The sequence below is a fragment of the Citrus sinensis genome, chromosome 9, assembly GCF_022201045.2.
Source record: "Citrus sinensis cultivar Valencia sweet orange chromosome 9, DVS_A1.0, whole genome shotgun sequence".
Lineage (NCBI taxonomy): Eukaryota > Viridiplantae > Streptophyta > Magnoliopsida > Sapindales > Rutaceae > Citrus > Citrus sinensis.
This window is the reverse complement of record NC_068564.1, coordinates 29,547,474-29,560,018: the sequence shown is the minus strand read 5'-3', so window position 1 is coordinate 29,560,018 and position 12,545 is coordinate 29,547,474. Positions and strand designations below refer to the sequence as shown.

General features: G+C 30.8%; 2 protein-coding genes across 2 annotated transcripts; one reads left to right on the top strand and one right to left on the bottom strand.

The window, feature by feature from the left end:
* Window positions 1-2,903: 2,903 nt before the first annotated feature.
* LOC102613447 (probable O-methyltransferase 3) lies at window positions 2,904-4,399 on the bottom strand. The gene is made up of 2 exons (XM_006474662.4): window positions 3,568-4,399; window positions 2,904-3,479 (listed from the first exon to the last, which is right to left on the bottom strand). Exons 1-2 carry the CDS (start codon window positions 4,360-4,362, stop codon window positions 3,177-3,179), a joined length of 1,098 nt encoding a protein of 365 aa, XP_006474725.1. The 5' UTR covers window positions 4,363-4,399; the 3' UTR covers window positions 2,904-3,176.
* Window positions 4,400-8,289: 3,890 nt separating this feature from the next.
* Window positions 8,290-10,510, top strand: LOC102615025 (trimethyltridecatetraene synthase-like). Its single transcript, XM_006475037.3, has 2 exons — window positions 8,290-9,192; window positions 9,693-10,510. Exons 1-2 carry the CDS (start codon window positions 8,290-8,292, stop codon window positions 10,317-10,319), a joined length of 1,530 nt encoding a protein of 509 aa, XP_006475100.1. The 3' UTR covers window positions 10,320-10,510.
* The last annotated feature ends 2,035 nt before the right edge of the window (window positions 10,511-12,545 follow it).

The window sequence follows — 12,545 nt, the reverse complement described above, 5'->3', positions numbered from 1 at the left end:
AGCAACGAGAGTGCCCTGCCGACCACAGAAGAGAGGCTGCCGGTAGCTGGTAAGGCTGTTGCAAGTAGATATGACGGAAGAAATTAAATAGTTTTTTAGGATTGAAATTGAAATTAGAAGTTTATTGTATTTATTATGTAGAGTGATACGCGCTCTCTCGGAGTTTTGTTTTTTTTTTTTTTTTTTTTACATTAAGATTTACGTTTCGAAGGTAGGAGCCGAGCAACTTCCTGGTGTTTTACTGATGGTTGCGTTCCATCGGCTAATTCACGTAGGCAATCCGGCGTGAGTTTCATTTTACGTGTGGGACAACGTCGAGTAAGGAATCTATTGACCATATTTATTATTATTATTATTATTATTATTATTTATACATGCAACGTGCTATTAAACTTGAACTACTCACCTATACTGCTGGAACTTCGAACTTGGCAGATGATGATATGAGATATATACGGTACCGGCCCATCCACACAAACACGCCCAATGCTTTCCCATTTGAATTTTTTAAATGAAAATCCAATTAGGCCATTTATTCTGGATCGATTCTCTCCGCACCCCTTTTATTTCCAAATAAGCACCGTCTCTTTGTTTTTTTAAATTTTGTTTTACTTTATTTTGTTACGCAGGAGTCATTTTTAATATATATTTTTTAATTCTTTATACGTGTTGTATGGATTTCAGTGCACATAAACATAGTGATTCAGAAAAGTGTTTCTTGTTTATTAAAAAATAACTAAATACATGAATATAGGAATTATTACATACATACCCCTTCCTTTTTTCATAAAAACAATTTAATCCAACACTCAAAGTAGCCGCCAAGTCATTATACATATATAATGTAACTTACGGTTAATCCAAAAATAGTTCTTAATAATCTCCTGGTTGTTTGACAAACAACAATTGAGTCATAAAAAAAAAAAAAATTGATTATCAGTTGATGTAATAGTTACAGCTAATGTAACTTAACAAGACCCCTCACTCAAATAATGCTGAGTATGGACCGGCTTCTAGGTAGTTAGTATGTAGCTAAAAGGGATGATAATTGTGAATACTCTTTTGGTCCCTATTTTAGATTTTAAGTACTCGTTTTATTTATATATTTTAAAAATATCTCAAAGCACCTTTGCAACTAAGTATGTTGCATTATTACCCTTACTTTTTATTTGTTTTTATAATAATAAATTAATAATATACCCTTACAACAATACTATTGACATTAATTATTAGCAAATTAACCAATAAATATCAGTGTAAAAAGAACTAGTAATTTTTTTATCCACGCACAATATTGCTAATGATTATTTATAAATAAATTAATAGCAACAAACTTAAGGCAACGTTTAATATATATCTTCGCTATGATCTTACTAATAATTATTGTATAAAAATCTATTGTATGAAATTAATCCTAAAAGTAAAACAAAAACTTTGTGTTGTTTTTAAATCTAATTTGATAAATTAATATTTTTTTTCTTTTCATTTATATTCTCAAAAATATTGTTGCAAGGGTGTTATAAAAAGAAAGAAAAAGCAAATGTAAGTGTTACATATTCTATAATAGGGGTGTCTTAAGGGTTTTTTTTTTAATATAGGGATTAAACGAGTATTTAATTTAAAATATTATTATAGTGAATTGCTGACAAGCAAAGAGAGAGAGAGAGAGAGAGAGAGAGAGAGAGAGAGAGAGAGAGAGAGAGAGAGTATTTCAAGTAATCAAAGGATAATAAATCTTTTTCAATTGATTTTTCTTTCTTTCCATCACTTTTGTTGCAATATTTATCTACTATGTCTATTCAGCTTAATTTTAACTAAAGAATTGGTTAACAATCAAGTGAAAATTAATTCAACACTTCAACCATAAAAATATTACAAGGACCATTTATAGCATCAGAGTTAAAGGATTAGCTGTTGCAATCAACATAAAGATTAATTTTAGATTACTTCATTATCATTTTATTTTTGAAAATCTCAATTTACCCCTATTTTTGTTAAAAAGATTAAAAAAAAAATCATCCATCTTAATTTTCTCCTATACTTTGAACAAAAATGAGATAACTTGAGATTTAAAAAAATAAGAAGTGTTTTGAAAATAGTCAATTCACAAGAGAAAATCTAAAATTTACCCTTAACGTAACTGTTTAATTAAGAGATGTAAACAACCACTAGACTTGAACCTAGTGGTTAGAACCCAAACCTCATAATTGTGAGGTCATGGGTTTGAGTCCCCACAATGCATTGTGGGGATTTAATTTCCTTTATCAATTTGTCTGAAGACAATCTTCTCCCTTTCGAAATATGAGTGGCGGTGCTTTATAAGAATTTACTCTTGAGCAAGAACAATTGTCTCATGTAACTCAAAAAAAAAAAAAATTTAAGAGGTGCTGAATATTAAATAGGCTAAAAATTTAGGCGGCGCTTTATAAGAATTTATATAAACTAATGATAGTAATAGTCTTGTTTATAAATATCAGTTGTAATCTCATATAATATGATTTGTACTCTTGAGCAATCGCTTCATGTAATCCAAACAAAACAAAAAAAAATTTAAGAGGTACTTTATAAAAATTGTTGTAAACTAATTCAATTAATAATATGATTTGTAAATATCAGTTAATATCATATAATATAATTTAGGCGGCGCTTTATAAGAATTTATATAAACTAATGATAGTAATAGTCTTGTTTATAAATATCAGTTGTAATCTCATATAATATGACTTGTACTCTTGAGCAATCGTTTCATGTAATCCAAACAAAAAAAAAAAATTAAGAGGTACTTTATAAAAATTGATGTAAACTAATTTAATTAATAGTATGATTTATAAATATCAGTTAATATCATATAATATGAGTTGTACTCTTGAGCAATCGTCTCATGTAATAAAAAAATAACAATAAAAATAAGAGATGTAAACTTTAATTAAAGAGTGCGAACTAAATAGCTGACGACACATAGCACTTCTTAAATATTGCAAAAACACAAAGCAAAGTGTCGTACAAATTAAAAAGTTGGATTCCACTCTTATTAAACAATTTGTAAACGATGCTATTGAGAGCTTTTTATTTTTCATTTATTACTATTACGATGGTAATGCAGTTTTCCATTCCATGGGCGAGGATGTTATTGCATTTAACATGTAATATGATCTGTTCGAACTATGAAGAAGTTATTAAGGATAAACCTCAATGAGAGATCTAACGCCTAATACGTCGGTGATCTTGTAGTCACTAAAACCAGCCTCGAAAAAAAGTTTAGCCCATTCTTTCTCATTTCGCTCTTCTCCTTTGACCAAGACCATCATCAACATGTCCATAAAGAGTTGTGTTTCTGTAGTCTTGTAATCTGCCTTTTCACTCTCCATCTTAATGTCTATTATGATTACTTTCCCTGCCTTCCCATTGATTGCAATCGCTTTCTTACAATTCTTTAGAATCTTAACACATTCTTCATCATTCCAATTGTGTAGTACACACTGTTTGTCACCGCCAACACCAGAATTAGTTAATCAAGAATATTACAAGATATTGTAGTCCACTAAAAAAAAAAACAAAGCTTATTACCTTTATCAGGACAGCATCTGCAGGGGGAATTGCCTCGAACATGTTGCCTCCAACATATTTCAGATTTCCATTGCTTTTTAGATCAGCAACCACATGCGGCTGATCAAACACAGTGCACTCTATGTGGGGAAACTTTTTGGCTATGGCGCTGGCCAGAGTTCCGGTGCCGCCTCCAACATCAACCAACGTGTTCAACCCCTCAAACACGTCTTTACACTTATGAATCAACGCGCTTGATGTTAATCGAGTATCACTGGCCATGCCTTCATTGAAAAAATGGTTAAGCCTTGTTTCGCGGACAGCATAGTCCCAAAAGTTCATCCCATGGGGCAAGGCGAATGTAGTAGCAGCATCATCGTCGTCGTCGTTTTGAATCCACGTGCTGACTTGGTGCCATGGTTTTGTCAAAATGGGATCCAACATGGCTAGTAGGAAAGGTGCTAAGCTCAAAGGGTGATCTTTAAGGAGAAGCTTAGAAGCACTGGTGAGAATGTAGCCTTCTTCTTGTTCATTTTCGCTTGTTTTTTGTAGCGCAAAGAAGCCAGAGTGAACTAAAATGCGCATGAGGCGGTAGACACATTGGGTTTTTGTTGGATGAATTTGCAGTGCCGTAAGAAGCTGATTAAGGGTCATGGGTTTTGCATGGTTGTGGATGATGTCTGGTATGCCTAATTGAATTGCACATTTGAGAGACATGGAGTTTACGAAGCTAAAAATGTTATTCCAAACATGGGCTTGAGATTGAAGAAGCTCATCACTAATATTATCATTATTCTTCCCTTTCGTTAAATCCATTTTACCTTACATCCAAAACTTTGCTGCGTACCCTGAAACCCTTATCATTCAAGTCCCCTTTGTATATATATATAGAGTATCCGTCTTTATCCAATGCTTGATATAAGAACCACCAACTACATAAATTCATAATTTATTAGCATGCTAAATTTGTGAAATTCAACTATGAACAACAATAGTAAAAAAAATAAAAATAAATGGATTCTACCTAATTAAAGCTATGTATTATTAAAATATTTTACATATGAACGTATAAAGATGTATATAGTCAATATTTTAATGCTAATAATAGAAAGATAAAGAGTCAAAAATCATGTATGCGCTGATAATATAATGAAATATAGTCATTATTTGACAAGTCAATATATGGAGAAATTAATTCTGCATTTCTTGCAAGCCAATAATATAGAGTCAAAAATGATTTACACGCAGATAGGTGAGATAATGATAATCAAAATTTACTCTTTCAAAAAAAGTACAAATTATTTTTTTTTAAATTTATTTTCATATTAGTTTGAAACTCATGCACAAGTGACCAACTCTACATGACAATGAAATGTCGTCTTGTAAATTAAATAATCTATCTCATACAAATTGTATATTACTTGTATTAATTATTAGATGTAACTACTGACGGCCGATATAAAAGGACGCCTAAAATACGTTAGGCAGACACTTACACTGGAAAAAGTTGGGTGCAGATATATATATATATATGTATGTATGTATGTATGTATGTATGTATGTATGTGGTCTACTAAAGTTGAGTGGCAGCACAAATAGGTCTTTGGTCCAATGGGAGAAGTCTCGCACTTACAATGTTGAGTGCAATGGTTCGGGCCTCCATAAGAGCTTTATGAGGGTTAATTTCAGTACTCCCTCAATTATCAACATAATTTAGTGCAGACAGTCTCTTCCTTACGAAATGTGAGTGGAGTAGTCATCCTTCGAATATTAGAGAGGGTTTAAAATATATGGGCAAGTGTTTCAATGTGTCAATGTATAATGGTGGTCCTAGTTATATAATATGAATATAAATATTAGGGATAATTTTGTCCTGCACCCAACTGTTTCAACATATTTCACCACACACCCATATGTTTCGAAAATACTCACTCCACACCCAATTCCGTTAATTTGACCGTTTATTCTAACGGTCAAAGGGCAAATTTGGAAATTCATATCCTAAATATTATTTAATGATGATAAATTAAATTTATTTGATAATTTAATTGATGAAATTATTATTAATTACCTTTAAATAAATTTTTTTAATGTAAACATTAATTATTAAATTAATATTTTATCTCATTTTATTTTTCTCTAATTCAAGATAAGGGGTATTTTGGACATTTACTTAAATTTCAAATAGCTCCGTTAAACATAACGGTCAAATTAACGGAATTGGGTGTGGAGTGAGTATTTTCGAAACATATGGGTGTGTGCCAAAAAATGTTGAAACAGTTGGGGGCAGGACAAAATTAACCCTAAATATTAAGTGTGTCAATGTATAATGGTGGTCCCTGTTATATAATATGATTGTAAATATTAATTGTAATATCTGATGTAATATCAATATAATTGTAAATATTAATTGTAATATCTGATATAATATCAGTAACTTAATTCAAAAAAAAAAAAATTGAGTGGCAGCGGGGTTGCAAGATGCCACATGTATATGACCAAAGAGTCTCCGTCTACACGAAATAGACTAGCCAGCTTTTTGCAATATTATTGAGTTGTAGATGAGAAGCAGTGATGTGAAACAATTATAAAATTGAACGGCTGCAGCATATACATACATGCATGCCCCGCCTTGTTAACCTACTGTGTAATTTAGTAGCTGGCTATTGATGATCATGGCGTGCAGGCTAGCTAGTCCAAAACACTATTGCTGTAATGTTGTAATCGACAAGAACTGACCACTCAACACTTGACTAGACCAGACTCCATCATTTGCTTTACTGCCAAATCCAAAGAACATGATTTAGTGCTTCAGTTTGATTTATATATTGCCTCCGCAATGAATCAACGATCAAGTTTTTTCAAATAAAATTTATGTTTATCTCTTGTGTTTGTTAAGACTATTCGGATATAGAAAAAAAAAATATTTCGAGTTAAAGAATCCCTATGAAATGATTATTGACAAGCTTATGCTCTTAGTAATCCAGACCTCCTTTTGCTTTTTTATTTTTTATTTTTAATTTTTTTCCCTCAATACCATTGGGTTTGACGTGCAAAATTCAGACGCGCAATTGGTAGAGAATTTTTTTTTTTAGCTAAAAGTTGGCAATTGTGTCAAGAAATCAATTATGAATTTAATAGATACCATGCGAAATTATGATATATAGTTGTGGAATATGCATGCAACAAGGCAAAACTTTCATGAGTATTTTGAAGATTTATTAAAATAATTTTAATAAAATTCATATGTAAGAAGGAAATGCATGCAACGCCAGATAACGTACCAGAGAACCTATAAAAGTTTAAGCAAATAAATAAGACTCTAACCAAAATACTAAAGACAAGTTTTTAATTTAAAGTAAATTTTCTTATCTTTTTTGTGAACTTTTCTACCTGTTAGAAAATAATTAACCTTTAGTGCATATTATCATCTAAATTTTAGGAATATTCATGTGGTGTCACCAATAATTAATAAATAAATATATAGAAGTGTACTTCAATCTATAATGTTCAATATACAATCTTTTAAGGCTACATTTGGAAGTTTGGATTAAACGTAGAATTGGACTAGTCCCTAAGGACGTGGTCGGGTTAGTAACAGTATGAAGCTTGTAGTACCTAACCACCCGGGTTCGAGCCTCATGGCAGGTAAGGGGAAAATAAAAATTATTTGGGTTTGCCCCACCCCCTTACCTTTAAAAGAAAAAAGTGTAGAATTGAACTAATTTTTAGAACAAAATATTAATCCAATGTTTGGCATCCACACATGGATTGGATTAATGGACTAAATTCAAATTTTAATCCAAAATTCATGGGATTATTAATCCCAATTTTCATGTGGGTTTATTTAGGATCAGATAATGTGAAAAAAAATATTTGTCCATTTATGATATCTTCCATAATTTATTACACTATTTTAATTTATAAGTTAAAATTTATTTATTGTTTTTAATTAAGCAATTTATTTTTTGTTATTCATGATTGGGTTAAACATTATTAATTAGTTTATTATTTGAATAATTTTATTTAATGAAATGATACATCTCATATGAAATAACCTATAATTTAAATAATTTATATTTCTTTATTATGATTATGCCTACTCAATAACTAATTGAATATCTCTATGTGTGTGTATATAATTTTGTTATTAGTTTTATTTTTAATTAAATATAATATTTCTTATTAAATATATATAAATAGTTGATATTTAAATTCAAATATTAACTTAAATACTATTAACTTCATTTAAATTTAGTTTAACATAATCTAATCTCATATTGTACCAAACATAACTCACCACTATATATAATCCAAACTAATCTAATTGAATCTATTCTAGTCCAATGCTAATAGTTAGTCTATTCCAATTCTGCATGCCGAACGTATCCTAAGCTTTTTAAGCTATCATAAAAATAGAAATTATACTTTAAATCTCTACACTTCGAAGGTTTACACCCTATCAGATACACTAAAGTTCAAATTATCAAAAATATTAATAAATCACTTTTAATTAAGTTTAACCTTATATAATAGTGTGGAACATATAATTAGTTGCATATAAGCGCAGCACTATCATCATCTTAATTATTAAATTGTACTTTTTACGTGGATTCTCTTCATTGGTTGAACCATAGATCGTGCCCCACCTTTCTTCAATAATTCAAATTTGAACATTTTTCCCAAATCACCATCTATAAAAAGACCTCCATAACCAAGCTAAAGCATCACCAACACAACATAATGGAGGCAGCTTATTCTTGGGTTGTTATAGCCTTGACTTTGCTAGCTGCTCTAGCCTTCCTCTCAACTTTCCGACGCCGGGCACTAAAATTTCCGGCAGGTCCAAAGCCATGGCCTATCATTGGCAATCTAAACCTCATTGGCCCACTCCCTCACCAATCTCTTCACAAACTTTCCCAAAAATACGGACAGATAATGCAGCTGAAGTTTGGCTCCTTCCCTGTTGTGGTTGCTGCTTCGGCAGAAATGGCAAAACAATTTCTCCAAACACATGATCACATATTTTCCTCCAGGCCCCAAACTGCAGCGGGCAAGCACACAACATATAACTATTTGAATCTCACATGGGCTCCTTATGGACCATATTGGCGCCAAGGCCGTAAACTTTACCTTTCGGAGCTGTTTAGCTCGAAAAGACTCGAGTCCTATCAATACATTCGTGTCGAGGAATATCGTGCATTTATTTCTCGTCTATATGCTTTATCTGGGAAGCCGATTGTGCTCAAAGAACATCTCTCACGCGTTACCCTCAGCATTATAAGCAGAACAGTACTGGGAAAAAAGTACTTTAGTGAGTCGAAAGCTGAAGATTCAATTGTAACCCTCGAAGAATTTCAAGAGATGTTAGATGAGCTGTTTTTGCTTAATGGGGTGCTAAATATTGGGGATTGGATTCCATGGCTAGATTTCTTGGACCTCCAAGGGTACGTTAAGCGGATGAAGGCCTTGAAGAAAAAATTTGATCGGTTTCATGACCATGTATTTGATGAACACAAGGCTAACAGGAAAGGTAACTTAAAGGATTTTGTGCCCAAGGATATGGTGGACTTATTGTTGCAGATGGCTGATGATCCAAATCTTGATGTTAAGCTCAACTATGACAGCGTGAGAGGGTTCACACAGGTAATTAATGTTTCCTTCAAATATATATATATATATATATATATATATATATATATATATAATCATTTTTTAGTAAATATATCTTCACTTTAATTTTATAATATATATAACATCATCACACTATTAAACCACGATGATATATATGTTGAAGTACGGAAAAGCTACTAAATCTCATGTTTTAATAATGTGACGACGTTGTATATATATTTCAATTTGTTAAAAATAAGGATGTCAAAAAATATATATTTCAATACATTAATATACAAGAAATATAATTTCTAATATATTGAAATTTGTGTTTTTTAATATTTTAACGACATTCCCATATATATATATATATATATATATATATATATATATATAACATATTATAAAGCGTTTAGTACACCTCGTTTCAGCATAATTGGATCTGATATTCAAATTGTACAAACAAACATGTAAGTACAAGTTGTAATTGAAAAAAAAAAAATTCTTGGTTTTGTTCATTCATTAATTTACAGGATCTAATTGCTGGAGGCACGGATACTTCGGCTACTACAGTAGAATGGGCTATGTCCGAGCTAATGAAACGGCCAGACTTAATTAAAAAGGCAACAGAAGAAATCGACAGAGTGGTTGGGAGACAGAGATGGGTGGAAGAGAAAGACATCCCACAACTTCCTTACATCGATGCAATCATGAAAGAAACAATGAGAAAACACCCAGTTGCTGTACTGCTAGCTCCGCACTTGGCCTTGGAAGATTGCACTGTCGCCAGCTTCGACATCCGTAAAGGAACCAGAGTCTTCATAAACACATGGAGTATAGGCAGAGACCCTTCAGTCTGGGACAAACCTGAAGAGTTTCGGCCTGAGAGGTTTCTGGATAAGGCGTTTGATGTGAAGGGACAACATTTTGAGCTGCTGCCGTTTGGGTCCGGAAGGAGGATGTGCCCTGGTTATAGCCTTGGAGTGAAGATGATAAAGTCTAGTTTGGCTAACATGTTGCATGGGTTTAATTGGAAGTTACCAGCCCATATGAAACCAGAACATATTAGCATGGACGAAGTTTATGGATTGGCAACCATAAGAAAGTTTCCACTTGTTGCAGTCGTGGAACCGCGACTCCCACTCCATCTTTATGATTAATGATTTTCAATTACATGTGTAAGACGTTATCTGTGTATGTGTGTGTGTGTGTATAGTGTCTCTGTGTGTATGTGTGTCGTTGAGATTTTAAATATGTCTGTTTTGTTTTCTTAGCAACTTCTTTCTAGATTTGAAGTCTAACGTTTCAAAATTAGAATGTCACAAGCTATGGATGGAACTTTTACAAAGAATTTGTTATCATATCAGTCGGTAAAACTTACTCCGAATGGCGTGGAAGGTGAGTTAAAATAGCTTTGTACCTCTATTATTCTGCACTGATAGTAGTGGTGCGATCATGATTGAAAGGTTTATCCAATTAAATACTGTAATATATAGATTGCTTCTCTAATGGAGGCATCTTTTTTTTTTAGATATATATATACATATGTAAAGATATTGTTAAACCATTCGGTTTAATAGAGGTAATATATATATATATTATTAATTAAATTGCATGGTTTTGTAGCGCATTGAAAAAAAGACTTTATTAAATTACATGATTTAATAATATGTCTATATTAAAAAAAAAGTGGTCGCATCTAAAAATAATTTTATATAAATAATGTTTGCGTATAAATTTTTTTTTGTCTTGATATTGGTGAGCTAGTAATTGATGAAATAGATAATTTTTTGAAGGAGAAAAATCAAATTCCTTTAAAAAAAAAAAGAGTCACTATTATTAAATTTCTTTTGCATTATTATTATTTCTTTTCCTTTTTCGTTTTTGTCATGAAGTGTCATATCAATCTTTTGCCTGCCTCCACTAAACGTGGTGTATGCATAATATAGTGCACACTGCATGTCGGCTTTCTGTTGTATGACAATTACCATGTTAGAGTCTAGCTCAATTATCATGATAACATTCCCACGTGGCTATACAAGTTTAGATAATTGATTCTCCGGTGGACTAAGTAAGGATTTGATTGTTATTGGCGGATTAATTTATTTTGCTTAATTTAAATCCGTCTATTGCCGAAATTTATGTGTTCCAAGTTGAACCCCTTGAATTTTTAGTCAGGCCCAATCGATAGTCTGGATATCAATTCACTTCTTTTTTCTTTTTTTTTTGCTCTCTTAGAAATTAATTTAGGTCCAGATGAACTTGCCCTGTTTGTCTATCCCTTGACATCGACACATACATGTGCATAGCCAACCAGAACATAAATTTAAAATAATAATAATAATTAAGGTATTGTTTTTTCGTCTAAAATCTAAATGAGTTTGAATTGAGGTCAAATCTGAATAGATTTGAATACATATATCTGAGTGACATATTTGTTTTTTTTTCAATATTTGAATATAAGTACTAACTTGGTTGTTTTTTAAAAAGAAAACATCTGAAATATGATATGTTGACGTATATAACCTCATAAATATTAACAATACGTATATTTATTGATTAAACACATGACAAGTTATAAATAAATTATTTGATTAGTTAAAAAAAATTGATAACTTTTACCTTAACAAACATGAAAAGTAAAATATATATCAAACACACGTAGTTTTTTACATTGATATATGATACTTATAATGTTATTTTTAGTAAATTATATTGATATGTTTTCTTGTCAATCATATAAGTCAATCAATAATTGTTTAATTATTAGAATTAAAATTAATGTATTAAATAAAATTCAAAATCTATTATAAAAATAGTAAATATAAATACAAAGAGATAGACCTATTAACAAAATACATTCACCTAAAGTTCTATTATATTTAAAATTCTCATTCACAAAAAAAAAAAAAATAATAGTTGAATACATGTACAAAAAAAGGGATAAATAAAAAATGATAAAAGGATAGTTCATATAATAGAAAATAAATTTTATTTAATGTGGGTATTAATAAGAAAAAAATATTAAAGTTATATTCAGATGTTTTGCCATTTAGATAAAAGTCGTAATATTTAACTTTTTTCATTCAGATCTAAACATTTTTATAATGAGATGTAAGTGATAAAAAAATAAAAAATAAAAACTGTAAATGTTTGCAAATAATTAAGATTTAGACTTCAACTAAAAAACAAACAATCCCTCAGATAGAACATCATCAAACATACCTCTTGAGCTCTAATTACCGTCCACTTTCACTCTCGTGATTTTGGATCTTTTGATCAATATTAGTAGAAAAATATTTTTGATAGGAAAAATAATGTAAGTAGTAAAACTAATGGAAAATGATAGACATATAAAAATTAGAACAAAAAGCAGGGATAAAAAC

Excerpts from the sequence above, each read along its gene's own strand:
- LOC102613447 (XM_006474662.4), bottom strand. The coding sequence starts at position 4,362 with ATGGATTTAACGAAAGGGAAGAATAATGATAATATTAGTGATGAGCTT. Across the intron at positions 3,480-3,567 it reads CAGATGCTGTCCTGATAAAG|TGTGTACTACACAATTGGAA; the intron begins GTAATAAGCTTT and ends GGTGACAAACAG.
- LOC102615025 (XM_006475037.3), top strand. The coding sequence starts at position 8,290 with ATGGAGGCAGCTTATTCTTGGGTTGTTATAGCCTTGACTTTGCTAGCT. Across the intron at positions 9,193-9,692 it reads GCGTGAGAGGGTTCACACAG|GATCTAATTGCTGGAGGCAC; the intron begins GTAATTAATGTT and ends ATTAATTTACAG.